The 17341-nt window shown below is 38.0% G+C and overlaps 1 protein-coding gene across 1 annotated transcript in view; it reads right to left on the reverse strand.

The window, feature by feature from the left end:
* Positions 1–385: 385 nt before the first annotated feature.
* KCMF1 (potassium channel modulatory factor 1) overlaps positions 386–17341 on the reverse strand; it is a 43053-nt gene continuing 26097 nt past the window's right edge. The window contains exons 3-7 of the mRNA XM_057373256.1: positions 13526–13665; positions 8241–8342; positions 4296–4470; positions 1933–2215; positions 386–1018 (exon numbers count right to left, since the gene is read on the reverse strand). Of these exons, the coding sequence (XP_057229239.1) occupies positions 757–1018; positions 1933–2215; positions 4296–4470; positions 8241–8342; positions 13526–13665 (962 nt within the window). The 3' untranslated portion in view covers positions 386–756. The remainder of the gene's footprint in view (positions 1019–1932; positions 2216–4295; positions 4471–8240; positions 8343–13525; positions 13666–17341) is intronic.

Here is a 17341-nt window from a genome sequence, read left to right on the forward strand (position 1 = left end):
CCCCTTGCAGTAGCTTCCAGCAGTGGCCTTACTGTTGTGTCTCCTACGGATGCATAAAATGAAATTTAACTCCACATCGAGGTGACGGCTGAGAGGGCAATATAATGGTCACATAGAGCAAAATGCCACACCCCGGTCACAACAATGTATCCCACTGCAGAGTTTCCATCCTGTGCAGGAACAGCACATGAAGATGTCATTCTGTCACATATTATTAAAAGCTACTTTGTGGCCACAAACTGCTACTCAGCGCTAACCTTTTTCATCACGTAACCTTTGAATAATGGAAAAGCCTTGTGTTTTATAGTTTTACTCCTTGTATTTAAGTTTTTAAATGACAAGGTCACTAAAACTCATGCACGCTGCAAAAAACGTCATGCAGTAGTTAAGGTAAACCATCCAAGCAGTTTTTATTCATTAATATTCATAAATACACACAGCAGCTTCATTAGAGATTTTTCTTTTTTTTTCCTCTTCAGTTTGAATGTGGAGTATTAGGAGAGCCTTTTGCATGTCAAGGTACAGGACACAGAGCCTTCTGCTCTGCACTGCAACCTACATTTACCTGCTAGAAGTAAAAATTAGTTAAGTGGAAATGATTATCATATATATCTTTTCTCTCTCTTTTGAATGTACACAATGTAACAAGAGTGACAGACCTGAAATTACAATCACCAAAACAAACCCAAGATAGTTGTTGTCCACTTTCATTGGCAAATACAGCACAGAGGACATTGTCTGCAAAGTGGGATGTCATCAAAGAGGAGGTGGAGGAGGCTCATTTCCTTTATTACTCTCTTTTAAATTTAGGTTTTCTAAAGCAACATCTAGAGGCATAATATCTACACAGCCCATAGCACCAAAATCTGCAATCTCCCCCCGCTCATCCTCATCTGAGGAGGAACTTTCTTCCTGCATCAAGGTGGACAGTAGAAGCTCCTGAACAAACAGGCTGCAGTCTGCCCGCTCGCTCTCCATTGACTGACGCTCTGCTTCCGACATCTTCGGATCATTCAACCTGTGCAGCAGCAGGGAAAAGAAGACAGGCAGTTGCTGAAAGCCCATTTCACTGATGGCACCACTGACAGGCTGAGATGTGCTCAGAAACTGTTCCTGCAGGACAGTCCTGCCTGCCCTTCACACATCCAACACCTCAGTACAACAGGCATGCATTAACAACCCACCCCTTCCCTGCTGCTGCAACAGCATTCACAGTGGAGCCCAAAGCCAGAGGAACATAAAAAACTATTTATGAAGTTTCCTKTTATTCAAGGAGTCTTTGAGGCATGGCTGGTACTACCTCCTGGACATATGATTACATGCCTCCATTATTCCTACATCAACTTCTAAGTTCATTCACATTGGCTACAAAACACATCACTGCACATGGAAAGCCTTTGTATGGATTACCAAACCTTTCCACTTATCCTATGGTACACAGTACATACCCTGACAGGGGCAAAGAAATTGCTCACTCCAGCTCTGAAAGTCATRGACACTTGGGGGTGATTTATTAAGGTTCTCAAGTGTCCTTCTGATTGAAGGCTGTCACACGGCATTATTTTGAACTCAGATAAACATCTRTTTGACTCAAATTCAGGCACAGCAGCTGTTAAAATTACCACACAAACAAATGTATGCTTACGGAGAGTGTGGCAGGTGMAATGTGGAAAACATTTTTATTTCAGGTCAATAGTCAATGTTATAGAACACCTAGAATGACATAGGGGATGAATCCTCTTACAAATAACTCTGGGTTAAACTAGGYAAGTAAACTAGGTAAGTATTCTGGTAATTACTGCCATCCTAGGCACGTGCCTGACTCCAAACACATAAACTTTATAAAGTTTTGTATCTTTATTAGAGCTAAGGTAAATGCAAATTATACAAATTATAAGACGCAAATACAACTAAATACACTGAACAAGTTACCTTGTCAGAAGGAACTGGGAATTCTGGATAGTCTGCTGACTGTTTTCTGTGTTAGATGTGTTGGTTGTTGTTGTAGATTGTGTCATAGTGGTGTTGACATTGATCGTGTTGGTGCGTCTGGTTGCATTGCGTGCAGTCTCCAGTTGCTGTCTTGCTGCCTGTGCATGCTGTCGTTCCAACTGCAGTTGCATCTGCAGCTGCTGTAACTGAGAAGCAGAAGGGCCAGAGGAGTTGAGCTGTCCTCCTGCAGAACGCCTCACACCTGATAGCTGGGATAAAAGCTCTGCCAGAGAAGAGAAAGCTTCTATGACTTAAGATCTTGAACCAGCACTACACAGCAGAATAAATAACACCCTAAATTCCAGTGCATCMATTCAATTTTTTACAATCAACATTAAAACCCAACAATGCTCAGAGAGCCCATGAAGATTAAGACTAATTCATGCAGATTTTGTCCAAATATAAGTCACAGTTTAATGTCTTGACACAGACAGGGAGCCCATCCACAGGTAATAGCTGACAAATTATACCCTCTGCAGCAACTCTGAAACTCCAAGTAAAAACAGCCACTAAGAAACTTCTTTATTTCTGCCATGGGTGGTGACAATTTTTTTCCTTTTAACAAGTGTTCCCTCAGAACACAAGCTKCATCTTCCTAATTATCCTAGAGGGAAGTTGTGCTGCAGCAATGACAGAAATACTGCACCACGCTTCAAACATTTAATAAAAGATATTTAGTTAAGAAAACAYATTAAATCACTGCTTCACATTAAAAGCATTCTGTATGAATTGTTATTTCTGCAAGAAGCATGGAGAAGGCCTAGCAATTAAAAAACCCTCTCTTTTTAAGACTTCCAATACAGAAGGATGGAGTGCTCACTGCAAGTTTYATCCACAAGGGTTTTCTTAAAATAATTATTAGCAGCAATTACTGCTCAGTGCATTACAACACAATCTCTTCTACACCCTGTGCATTAGATAATTCTTATCTCACACACTTACTGCAGTTGATGCAATGGCAGATGAAGCAGGGTACAATCCTGCTCCTGCCYCTCTCCTCCATATTACAATGCTCCTATATAGATCAGGACCATYTCTCTTCCATTGTATTAACAAAATGTAATTCAAGCCATTTTTGAAGGAATAAAGCAAAATATGAATTTGAGCGGTCAAGTAATTTTCACCAACACTGACACCAGCACCAAAATGAAGTAAATTTTAATTACTAAATAATGCCACAGGGAGGAAAGAAAATGTTTAGGAAAAGTAACTGATGCTATAAACTTTAAAACAGAAAAATTACAGTGATCCKTTATTTACTACTCCAGTAAAAAGGCACACAGACACATTAAACTCACAGGCAAGATTTAGATATATTCATTCTTACTGCAAGCTAAAGTTTAGAGTATAGCAAAGCAATATTTTGGAAGCAGGTGTGAACTCAAGACAGTCCTGGAACAAGACAGACACCCAGCTGAGTATGTTCTAAATACAGAAACAGAGCTCCCACCAAATGAGAAAAGGTGCAGAAGAACGACATTTTATCTCACATTWAATGCTGCTAAATGGGAAGGCCCAGTGAGGCTGAAAACAAACCTCAGCAGCCGYTTCACATATAACTGAGCTGAAGCAGCTGCCCTTGCAAGAGCAAGAGGATGTCTTACATTGGAAGCTACAAGAACATCCTCCCTCTTTGAACAAATTCACCTGTAACCTCACTGAACTTGTTTTCTTCTCTTGATGGGCTACTGCTCCACAGCTGATTTAATGAGTTACATCAGTTCACACTAGGCCAGCAGAAGGAGGGTAAAGGGGACCATGATTAAGGAAGGCAGTGGATCCACAGCTCCCCTTTCAAGGGCAGTGCCTCATTAGCCAGCTTGCTGGCTACCTCACCCCGAAGTAGTACACAGCCTGATAGCAGTAAGGTCCAGTTTGAGCATCTATGTCTCCTTTGCATCTGAAGCAAAGGTGGATTTGAGGCAGACATTCTGAAGTTTCCCTGACATGCTGATATTGTAAAAGATCGTGACATGAAAATTTTTAGATTTCCCAACAGGCAAAACTATACTTGCTTTCAGAATTGTCTTCACTCTCTGTTTTTCCTTCCTTGTAAAAAAAGTTATTTTCACATCAAAGCTAAAAACAGAACAAACAAGTTATTTCTGCAAATCCTGAAGACACAGCCCAATTATTTTCTAATGTTGACAATAAGAACACCCTCCCCCTCTTCACCCACGCTCTGGGACAAGCCTATACATGCAGCTTCACAGAAACACAGAGCAGGGCAACTACTGTCATCTTAAATTTTCCTTCCTCTGTGGAAAGAGGACAGGGGTAAATTTTGTGGTTATGACTCTTACCAGCTATAGGATCCATGGCTTCTCTATTGCTTGGAGAATATGAACTCTGAGAAGATGAAAGCCCACCAGGGGAACTGGTAGTAAAGTGCATGTTTGATCTACGAGCACGGGGGCCTCCCAAACCCCGGCCTGGGTGGAACATCCTACGTACATGCCGAACGCCACTGGATTCATCGTAGCCAAGAAGTTAAGAAAACAGAACTGTTTGGCATTGAGTGTTAAATGATTATTAAATGGCATCTGATGGGTGAAATACTCAGGTGTACTGTTCTTGATTTCAGAAAGTAATGACTGAACTTCTGAAGCAAAGCTAAGGTACACTGTAGCTATGCTGCAGTCAGACTTAACTGATCTGGCAACTTCTTTTTAATCAAAATTTTCAATGAAAACCCACACAAATGCATGTACAGCCAAGCTTACTGCCAAGACAGGATTTCATTCTCCTTTCCCAATTCTTACGTTAAGTATCAAAAAGATTGAAAAAGTTAAATGCAGTTCATATCAGAATAACTACCACAATCCTTTGGACTTCTGTACCTCAWGCTTTTATCCAAGCAATTTCATTATTTCAGTCCTAAGGAAACTGTAGATTTCTGGATTACTGAGCACATCCATCACACCCCTTTGTGTCACCTTTCCTCTTTTAGCTGAAGAAATACCACAAATTCCAGCTATGATRATAGTTTTTGTTTTCCCGTTTCCCCCCACTGCTCAGATGCTTGTATTTCATGTCATACCTTGTTACCGGCTCTAAATTTTGAAGTAATCAACAAATTAATTAAAGATTTAGTTAAACCTTTGATTTGTTAAAGAAATTTTTGTCATAAAGTTGTTAACATTCATTCCTCCAAGACAGTCCAGATTAGGTTTCTTTTTTAAAATCACTAATGAGATTCACTGGTGAAAAATGAAATAGCATAGGCTTTAATATTTTTAGTGTTACCAGAATTTTAATTTAGATCTCCATCTCCTATGGTTTTTTTTTTTGGTAACAGTATGCTTACCATTCACACAGCATCAATGTCTGTGTAAGGGTAGTGTCCAATGCACAACCTCATGATGTCATGGAGGTCAAGAACTTAAGACTGAAATAAATTACTCAACTTCCCAYGGCAAGAGACAGAGAGAGCTCTTGGCCATTACAAGAAGACTTCACAGTGTCTTTCAAAACTGCAAACTATGCTACAGTGTAAAACTTAACATCCAGGGTGTAAGAGGAAAGCCTAACTGGCACAGAACACTTGGCTTAGCACAGAGCATCTTGCACCTTTGAGTGTGCCCATTGTGGACACTGCTGGAGATGAGCTGCTAAATTAGGACTATAGACGCCACGTAATTTGACAAGCTTTCAATAACTAAGCATGTCAGAACAGCCAAGTATCTGGGGATTTTTCAGACACAGATAGGAGTCTGGGCTAACTTTCCTAACCACAGCTTTTAAAGTGTTTTGAGATAAAGGGCATTCTTCAAATACCAGCCAAGCRCACACTTGAGTCTTACTAGCTATGCCAGAGTAAGAAAAGACTTTACAAACCTTACCTCGTGACAAATAGTTAAACTGCATAGCCATTCAACAACTATTTGTATGATTAATGCTGAAAAGTCATATTTAATAAATTTTCAAATATTTTCCTACTAAAAAAAGGAACTGGGTTTTAAACAGTCCACAGACTGCAGGAATAAATGACACACATTGCAATAGCTGCACAAGGTTTGTGTAAGAAACACTGCAGCCTTTTGGGACAACTTCAGGAAAGAACTCCAAAAATCAAAATTAACTAAACATATCTAACTAACATCTGGTGGATATTCCTCAGAACAGCTCACCTCAAACTGCAAAAGAAATCTCTCCAGAAAAACTGCAAGCCAAGAGCTTCCTCTGTATCTTCTTTTTGTACATGAAGGCAATTAGAGGCCTTGGAGAGTTATTCTCTACAGCTTCAACTTCATATTGAGCAATATAATGGTGTATCAGAGAGCAGCTTTTTAACAGCTTCCTGGTAGAGTTTAATGGCTCTTATTTCCTACATTGCCAGACCCTGAGTGAAAAGGGATATCTTCTCTTCCTTTTTTCCTGCTTTAGACCTGCTTATTGCCAGATATGATCTAGAGCCCAAATGTCAAACAGTCACTTCAAGACAGAGAAAGCAGAAAATTCTATATGCATTATMTTTAAGCATGGGCACTGTATTCCCMAAATGTATCCATTTTGGGATGACTGGTACTGACACCTCACTATGGGTTYGACCAACTACTTTGACTTTTCTAGCTCAAACATTCCTTAATTAAAAGTCATTTGGTAGCATCTCTGGTACTAGGGGAAGAGAATGCAGCAGAAGCCTGCATTCTAATAAAATATCTCGTGCGTTTCAGTAGGAAATTAATTTCACTCTATAGCTGGGAAAATTTATAAATTTCCTGGCTTACAGAGCAGATAAGCCAACATTGGAAGCCTACAGTCTGACCTTTGGTACACTGTTATGTAGTTATGTAATTCTTGTCAGAAAAAGCCTAATTAGACAGGTGCTTTGAAAATCTTGCAGTTGGAACAATGAGCAGAACTAAAATGATACAATAAAAAACACGGAAATTGTATCACACATTAAGCAAAATCTCCCATCTGCTCAAAGAACAGGAAAGTTCGGAAGTTACTCTCCCCTCATCAATCTCATCCCACCTCCTTCAGAAAGGGAGAAACGCATGACTCGTGGCCAGAGGACCACAGGGATGTCTGGGATCAGCTCTCAGGGCCAGAGCCCCCACATTCAGCACCCTGAAGCTGGGAGCGCCACTCCTGTCTGTGAGAAAGGCAAAGCACAGGTAACTGCTTTCATCTTTTGTACCACTTTCTGCATCATTCTTTACTTTTTTTCCCAGAACCAATCCACACCTAAACTCCCTCACTCTGACCCAATTACTGCATAGTAATCAAACTATGAGGTTTTGTCTGTTCTGGCCCTAAACCATGTTAATACTAGCAAATTTAAATGTAATCAAACACAATCATACCTGAAGTGGAGCCAACACCTCAAATGCTGTTTCCCTTCTGTCAGTGTAATTAACTGTGTTTGATATGGCTTAGATTTTTTTTTACTGTAATTGCTTGAGCTTACATTATTCTTTTTTTCCTTTTTAAAAACTGCTAAACAAAAAAGGCACTATCAAAGTTATAATGCAGTCCTTTTTTCTGTTTGTTTAAATGAGACACAAAGGCATAATTCAGAGATTACTTACTGTAGGGATGCTACATAGCTTGCATGTCATTAAAAAAAAGCCCAAACCAAAATATATTTTATCAGTTAATTCTAGGGAGGAAAGAATTTTTTTAAAAAGGAAACAAGTATTTCTAGAACAAGGATGAAAAAAAACAACAGTTCCAGCTCTTTAGCCATCAATCATAGATAAATGTCCACAACTGGCTGCTAAGTTAGCTGAAGAACAACATCCTATTTCCCAGAAAATCTGTAGGTTTTCTGAGTTGTATTCCAAAATATCAGTAACATTACAAAACTGTATTACTAATGACTGCATTAAAAGTCGTTAATCAAGCTTATAATCTTCTGTTATAAGCAGCTAAGCTTGAATCACCTTTATGTCATAAATACATACAGCACTGAATCTTCATACATAAAACAGATTAAGAGTCTAATCAGGCAAGATAAAACATGGTGCAAGTAGAAAAAGCTTCTGTGTCAAAATCCTTTAAATGTTTCTGCTGTTAGAGGAAAAACCATTCTCAAGTATACCTACAAGTCTGCACACAATCTGACAACTGTACTTTTCTAGACTAGCAGATGAACCTTTTTATTTTTGACATACATATCTTTAGCAATCTAAGYTCCAGGAAATCCTGAATATCAACCTTTGACTATAAAAATCAAACCAAATCACCATGACTACTAGGTGAAACAGTCTGGCCTCTTTGCCTCAAACTGGAAAGGATATTAAATCTCTAGGAGCTCTGTGTTCCAGTGTAAGATGAGCTGCAAAGTCATCTGTTACGTGATTCGGATCCCCTCCAGGTAATGCTGCACATATTGGACAAATCTGAAATGACAAAGCAAGAAAAACACCCAACTTTATAAATACTACAAGAAACAGAACTTGACTCAGTCATTAGACATCGMTCTTACGCCTTAAAATCCCACTTTGATATTCACAACTACCTGTATATCAACATATTCAAGAAACTCAGTATACTAATCTGAAGTGCAGACATTAATTTAGTCATCTTTTACTTTATGAATTTCAGAATACTATGAAAACCACAGCTAGGATTCTCAAATTCAATCTGCAATGTCTTTGAAAATTAGTATTTGTATGCCGATTCTGCCACAGACAGTAGAGTTCAATTATACAGGAATGCTATTTGTTTGACACTCATCCCAGCAGAGGAATCAGAATTAAACTGTCTGTATCTGCTAAGTATCAAGCTGAGACCATCCTACCCAGCCAGTGCAGGTTTGGCAAACAAGGGCTGATCTTCATACCACTCCACAACAGTATTCTGGGAGAAGGTACTGCGGTCTCTTTGGTTTTGGGGTTTTCTTCCCCTTCATTGTGGCTTTTGGTTGGTTGATTTGTTGGGTTTTTTTAACACCAAAGTACAGTTAACTAAGTTGGCAAACATTACCACTGCTATTGCCGTAATTATAACTTGCTCTCTGAATGACTCCAGAAACAGCGTCTTCTCTTTTCCTTGTGTATATAGTCAAGCTGTTGAATGCCAAACTCAAAAAACCATGGGCATTAAGAACACCTGTATAACAGCACACACATCTGTGTACTCTCATGGAGGTGAGAATAAGGCCTTGAAATAAGTTTACAGTAAAAATCTCAGCTGCTTTTGACAGGAACTGCTRTATCTAATGCCACTTTAATTTTAGTGGTCAGTTCTGAAAAGAAAACCAGCATTTTAAAAGCTTTGTGCTACAACTCCTTCCTTCTTATTTTCAATGTTCAGCATTTCTCTCCACAAATTTTTCACCACTACAGAGTGCACTACAAGGCACATCTTATCACAGATGAATATAATAAATACTCAACAATGCCAACATATAATCTAGCTTCCCTGTCTGCTTGTAGGAATGGGTATGTATTTGACAAATTCCCAGAACTTCATTACAGCTGCCTAATCTTCAAGAACGTGTTTCATAACAAGAGAATGCAACACTTCTCAAAGCAATCTTTTTTTTATTTAAGCTACTCCAAGGAACGTGAAAGCCAACATAAGAACAATCCACTCATAAAAGCAGCAAAGCACCACAAAGTTCTTGGCTAAGATGAAAAAAGGGTTATGAACTGCACATATTAGTGAATATACTCAGTCCTCAGAAAAACATCAATTAAGAAAAGGTGATAATGAACATTGAGAAASAAGGAATCGAAGTATCCCAACCCTAATTCTAAATACAACTAGATTTTCAAGAACAAAAATTTTGTTAAGCATCAGCTCTGACAGAGTCACAAGAAAGATGGCTGCATCACTGATTAAGCATGACACAGCTAAAAATCATTGTTAACTAGAACATGCATGAACAAATAGAGCAGATGAAAGGCAAATGTTGTCAGAAGTTTCTCTGGTATTTATGAACATTTGTAAATCACCACTCAACCCTGAATGATGACTCCAAAAGCCTAAGTCAATCCCAGTCACAGAACATGTGMCAGTTTTCAAAACTGTGCTTCTATTACCACTACTTCCCCATTTACATACAACCTCTTTAAGTGACAGCACTTCTGTGAACTCAACAAGAGTCAYTGGGAAGATTTGAAGATGAATAGGGACATTGATACCATCTCAGACTGTCCATTTCATTATCGCAAGGAAAAGCTCTCCCCAGTTTTATCAGCGAAGTATCAACAACCTAGTGCTTAAAATTAATGTACATGGACCCTAGTTACTGCCTTCCCAAAGGTGAGAAAGCTGCTGCAGTGCAACGTAATAACAGAAATTCTGCATTTTTCTTTTGAAACAAGACTCAAGAGATAGTATTTGGTGAAGTTTCCTGTATCTGTTTTATTTACAATGYTAGCAGACTTCTAGTTGAACACTGCATTTTATCTGGACCAGTCCAACTAATCTGGAACCCCAACACCAACAAAACCAATCATCATATTGATTCCCAGATTCCTCTGCCTTATACTTCTAACTACTTTCCCTGGACATTTTTTGGGTGAAGAGATACTGGTATTTTAGAAGAGGAAGAAGGCTCTTTGAACAGAAAACAGGGCTTGCCCTTTTAATTAAGAGAGCAGCTGGGGTGCCTTAGAAGCACTGACTGGGGATGGAAGATGGCCTCATGGAGATCTTATATGTTGGAATTAAAAAGAGTTCTTCTCTTTTTAACAAGCAAAGGTGATGTTACAGGGGTTGTCTACTATAGGCCACCTGACCAGTAGGAACAAAGAGGTCAGGCCTTCTAGGGACATCACACTTGCAGATCGCACACACTGATCCTCATGGAGATCTTCAACCATCCCAGTATCTACTGGAAGGACAACAGCACGACTGCAATCCAAGAGCTCCTGGAGTGCATTCATTGTAACTTCCTCCTCCAAGTGACAGAGGAGCACATAAGGAGAGGTGCTATATGGGACTTTGTAATTACCAACAAAGAGGGGTTCARGGACCTTGACATGGTGCAGTTTGAGATCCTGAGGGCAGGGAAGAGGACGAAAACAAGCTCACGACCCTGGACCCCAGCAAAGCATACTTCAGCCTCTTAAAATACCAGCTTGGAASAGTCCCTTGGTGTAAGAACCCAGTGACTAAAGGGGCCCCAAGCCTGTCATCACTCCCCTSCAAACTCAAGAGTTCTCCATCCCAATGAACACGAAGTAAGGCAGAAATGCCAGGAGGCGTGCATGGATGATCAAGACACTCCTGGACAAACACAAAGAGAAAACATGAAGAGCTTACCCTGGAGGAATGCATAAGCATTATCTGAGCATCACAGTGCAAGGTAAGACAAGCTAACGCCCAAATGGAACCAAATCAGGCAAGCAATGTTCACGGTAACAAGAAGGTCTTCTAGAAGTATATAGGAAGCTGGCAAAGTATATAGAAATAAAAAGACAACTAGGGAAAATGCAGGCTTCTTGCTCAAAAGATGTGAGAAGCCTGGTTACAGGAGCTTCCTCATACTTTGAAGGAAGTAAATCTCAGGAAACAATGGAACATTTCTCACTGYGAGGATCAGCAAGCTCTGGCACAAGTAAACCAGAAAGGCTGCGGAGTCACTATTAAATAAAGAACTGCCTGGACATGGTGCTGAGCAACCGGCTGTAGATAGCCGTGCTCAAGATGACCTCCAGAAGCCCCTTTTAACCTCAGTCAGTCTGATTCCTGCCTGCAAATACCTAACRCTGTTGAATTTACCAATGTCTACACTGAGAAAAATCAGCACAAAGTAAACTTATCTGCATCATTCTGAATAGGAAAATGGAAAAATTTAATGGACGAAAATTGTTTGGCTTATTCTTTTAAAAACTAGGGGCAAAAGGCCTTTAAAATGCAAATGATTCTGTACCTGTAAAGTTCCCTTACATACCTAAAAATATATGCCTAAAATAAAACACATCTTTGGACGGAGATACTCCAACTACTACAAGCTCAGCATCAAACACAAATAATTGTTTGAAAGCCTAAAACTACAAACATTTACAATTCATAATATTTTCCTCTTTACTAATCTTATTGTCCTTCACTATCTCAGTAAGGCTACAGTACCCAAATAATTACATGTGCATGCACACTAAACATTTATCGTAAAACCCAAATTCAAAACTTAACATGGTAAATAATTGTATTCGATGATTAAAATATTGTGCTTTATAATCGTCTGCAATCAAGATATTGCAATGTTGCAGACTGATGCTCAAAAAGAAAAGGTTTGTGGTTTGGTTCGGTTTCTTTCACATATAACTCTTTCATGATTCATTAAAGTAACAGATGTCAAGAATCACAAATTTAGGCTTTATTTGTGAGGTTCTAGAACTGACAACTGCAAACAAGGGCATGTGAAGTTTAAAAACCTGGGATGTGTGAATACTCTGCATCAGAACATATCACTGACATCAAGTGGTGCAAATCAGAACTGCAATACCAAGCCACCAAACAAAATTAAGTCATCCAAATCTAGAATTTTCAATGGTTGATGCTACGTTTGAAAGTTGCGAAGTTTAAGAAAACTCAGACAGATTGTAAAAATTGCAGCATCTCACCCAGTTACATAATGATACCACAGCGCAGCTGATTGTGAAATAAAGTTTTTCACTTCCTATGTTTTTAAGAAAGATCATAACACCCTTGAATCRCAAAAAAGGTGAACCAACATCCTTTAGTATCACTCCTTCACACAAGCTCCTTATTAGGCTTGAAGAGTTATTAATTTTCTTCCGCAGAATTCTTTGAAAGTTAAGAAAACTAGAATATTAGAACAAAAAAACTTTTATAACTGATTTCTTCCTAATGTGAATGTGATGAGTAATCCACTTCAAGCATCACCTTCTTTCTAGAAGTTCACGGTAAAACAGTTGACCAGAGACCAGTACCCTTCATGTCATTCTGCTAACCCAGTCTCTCCTGCTCTCAAGGTCGATCAAGACAGGGGAAGTTAACATCAGCAATAAACATACTCCAATAAAACTAAACTCTTACTGTTTAGTAAGTGCATTTTAAACCACATTTAGTGTCCTAGTGCATTTTAAACCACATTTAGTGTCCTAATGATTAGTGATGGAGGAAAACCCCCTGCTTTGACAAGAATAATTAAAAAAATTATAAAATCCCACTGCATAAAAATATCAAGCTCATTAAAAAAGCTATTTGAAAAGCACAAGTATCTGCATGTCTTCCTCTCTCTTACAGTTACARAAGACTGGCAGAGCTGTAAGCTTGCAGAGCAATTACATACTAGTTGTGAAAAGGGAGATATAGCTAGACACAATWACCTTGAGAACGTTCTAAATTTTGTCTTACAGTGTAACAATCTCCTAAACAAGGTAGCCTTTATATCAGCACAACAAACAAAAACTCTAAAAGGAGGCAAGCTCATTATATTATGATACTCATAAACCAGAGAAGAATTTTGATGTCATGCTCAAATGTAGGCACATCTTCTGACAAAGCATTTAAATGAATACATGCTTCAAGAAAGACAGTTTTTCAGAAATGAGACTATTTAAAATATATTTCCACCAYGAAAGCCAGTTCTGAAGCTTCTTACCACTTCTGTTGATGTTTCTGCATGCTCAGAAGTAACATGTTCTTGAAGAGATGTTTCCGTATAACCCATTTTTCCACAATAAGGACAAGTGAAAGACTGTGGCTGCTCTACAGAGAAAGCTTCTCCACCATAGTACAAATCTGAAACAGCAAGAGTTTAAACAGGTTACTTCAAAGCATATAGTATCATCATAAATTTTGTTCACATCARCCTCTGTTTATAAACACACTTCATTGTAATCCCTGCTAAATTAACCTGTTTTTTTTCATTGAAACGGCTATATTCAGGAGGGCTTCAGTTCCTGATGAAAAATACCAGAGACAACATTTCATCTTCATCAGCACACATAACTTAGTTTTTTTAATATTCACTAGGAGCAGAGACTTCCATCATGATGCTGCTAATATTGCCAAATTTCATTTTTCCACCGCTTTTATCCTATATACAGGGTCATCAACTAAAGTATTTTTCAATCATAAGATGACATTTCAGAAGCTGAACTCTTGACAATATCTCAAATTTAGATAAAAATTTAGAAGGTCTCAGTGATACCAGGTGCCAGTCATTTGTGCCATAGTTGAACCACTATTTTGCAATAAGTAATTTTGGAAATATCTCAAATATATAACATAAAAGTTTGATAGTGAAAAATTAATCTGAATATGTTATATACTGGCTGCAACTTTTAGGTGTGTTGAATGTGAGCACTTTTGTACCATTGATGAAAAGTATGTGCTTTTGCTAACACAGAAACTTCCCAAACCTAAAATTAAAATTTATCAAACCATGCAAGAAAAGAATGATTTTCTCTCTCACTCTCTACACTCATTTTGTGTTTTACAGGAAATGTAAGCTCCTCATTCACATCAATATTAAAAAAACCCTCAAAAAATAAACCAACCAAAAAAAAAAAAAAAACCCTCTTAAATATCAGATGGTCTAAAAACCTCTATCTCTAAAAATCAGTAAGAATGAATGAACTTCCAAGTAAGGCAACAGWACCAACTCCAACTTCACAGCTGAGCAAAGGGCACAGGCCACAACCCATCTGAAGAGGGCTGTAAATAGATGAGCATGCACTCAGAAGTATCTTTTCCCTAGATACACTGCTAGCTCAATCCAGATGTCAAGAATTTTAGCAGTACACATAGTTCTATCACAGAGGGGGAGGTTTGACAAGACTGTCAAATCCTGTGCTGTTCCTTGTTTTCAAAGAATAAAAACCAAAACATCTATTCACTAAAAATTTTTCTGAGTTCTTTGYAGTTTCCTGATTATACCTCTGGCATGTTCTCCCACCCATATATACTTCCACATCTTTCTTATAATATACATTAAACATACATACACATACCAAATAAATATGCCTTCCTCTGGGAAAAAAAAATTAATAATGYGTACAAGTTAAAGCTGGCAAATCCAGGTATTTTTACTCTGTAAGTTTATACCTTCCTTCTTTTTTCCTCCTCAACTTCAATCTCTCTCCACCTCCTACAATCAAAATCTCTTTTCTAATGTGAAATACAGATCACAAGCTAAATTTTCCTGGAAATTAAAACCTATGCTAAAACAAAAAAGAGGYTGGTAATCAAGTGATATAATGAATCTTTGTGTCTGTTTTTAGCACTGAAGGTACTGAATGGGTATTTCTCCATCTGTTTTGTTTTTACAAGCACATAAAAAAATCCTAACATCTATGACCAGTCATGTTCYTGACTACCAGGGTTGATTTGTTAATGAAGCTACTAAGAATTAGAGGTAATATGAGAAGAAATTAAAACACCATGCCTCCATGGCTGCAGAAGTGAAGCAATCTACAATTGTGTTACTGTATTCATTTATAAATTTATCAGTCTAGAAAGCAATGTGCTCATGACCAAAGAATTATCCCTTCTGACCACAAAGAAATCTTTCAGATAATAAAATTTTGGTTCATTTCAAAGACAAAAGCAGGAGTCCATAATTCTTCAAACTCCTCTGGACATCCAAAGCCCTCTATTCAAAATTTCCAAGAAGACAATGTTACTCAATAAAAAGAAAAAACAGACTCAATCACTTCCTTTTAATAAGGTAAGTAACCCATACTCCTTATCAATAAGGGGAAGAATACAAAGGAGTAGAAGGATCAGAACATTGTTTGATGAGGATGAGTGGTAGTTTATGAAGTTTTCAAGCACGGTTTAGATATTAAAGCTTTTCCTTTGGAGGGGAAAAAAACTCAAAGAAAAAACTCAAAGTAAATGACATAATGCAACCAAAAATCTGAGCAGTTTTGCTTTTTTATCCATCTACAGCTCCAAAAGTTATTTGTATACTTAATATTTAACTAGCACATTCTTAAAATTGGTAGGAGGTTAGTGACAAATTTGAAGTATCACAGAATTCCTGGGATAAATATTAATCCTGCAATGAGATATCTGATTCTGGACTACAYTTTCCATCAGCTTGTGTTTTTTGTTAAGACATAATTCTTTACAAGGGTACATAGTAGTAAGGAATTTTAGTTTCACCTTTTTTTTTTACATAGATAGTATAGTTTCAAACTGATATATACATACAGATAAAAGTGTTGGAATGACKCAAGTTGTAGTATACTGATTTGATTTTTTGCAATGTTCAAAGAAACCAAATGGTGGCTTAACAAAAAGTATATATATTCTTGTATCACTAAGCAGCCGTATTATTCAACACAGTGTTACCCTCAAAGCTGCCACAGAGCCCTGCTCCAAACAAGCTATGATGCTCAGACTTTACATAATACACATTTAGTAAACACATCTTGTTCTAGAGGGTAAAAAAAAAAAAAAAAACCAAACCAAAAATCCACAAGTCTCAAGCTGAATTCTGGTGAATCAAATAAATTTCACACTACATATTATCAAAGTACCCATTATTTAATCAGTTCCCTCTGCCTCAGAATTGGGCACAAAAGGTTGCAGGATCTTCTGTCAAACAAGCACCACAGCTGACACGTGAAGGCAACTTCAGAACCAAGTTAGGTTCTGTACTTTGCTGAAAGAAACACAACATGATTTTGGCAGAGAATTCTACTAACAATTTCTATCACCTTCTCTGTCAGTATAACCACTTTAAAATGACATGGTAATGAAAAAGCCACATGCTCAGACCCTAACAGCTTAGAATCCTAATAGCTTAGAATCCTAATAGCTTAAAATGCTTTTTAAGAAAAAGAAAAGAAAGAAAGAAAAGAGAAAGAAAACTAGGAAAATTGCTCTGAACTTCTCCATTGTCCTGACAAATTGCCTACAAGAGCACAAAAGCATAATGACTGCCTGGCAAGCACATTCCTGTTCTTTACACAGGCCTATTACAATTCTACTCCTTGACCTCGCTGAAATAAACTAACTGGATTTGTGCTTTAAAGGCCACTTGCCATTACTTATGAGACTTCATACTTTATTTTAAGCCCTGTCCCTCTTACAGTAGCATATCACTCTTGCTGTGTATTAAAGCATCTTTTCCAGTATCTCTTGTGGGGAGTGAGGAACAACAGGACTGCCATTGTTCTGGATCCCATCTCCCTTCAAAATTAATRCTGGGTCATATGCTGAGTCCTGAAAAACAAATATGGCAGCCAGATGGTGCAAATGCAAATATGCCCAGGCAGAAAACACAGGGCTTTTCACTTGTTTCCAGTGTTCTCATACTGGCTCCTACAGTAGCCTGAGTCTCAGGGAAAGAAAATAAAATGTGTCAAGTTCAGAACAAAAGCCCTTTCACAGTACCTAAAAAAATCCATCTTCTTCCAGTACATTCTGAAACATTATTACAGYACCTAGGAACTCTAAAAACTAA

This window comes from Malurus melanocephalus, unplaced genomic scaffold, assembly GCF_030028575.1.
Source record: "Malurus melanocephalus ecotype Western Australia unplaced genomic scaffold, MMel_1.1 scaffold_191, whole genome shotgun sequence".
Classification (NCBI taxonomy): domain Eukaryota; kingdom Metazoa; phylum Chordata; class Aves; order Passeriformes; family Maluridae; genus Malurus; species Malurus melanocephalus.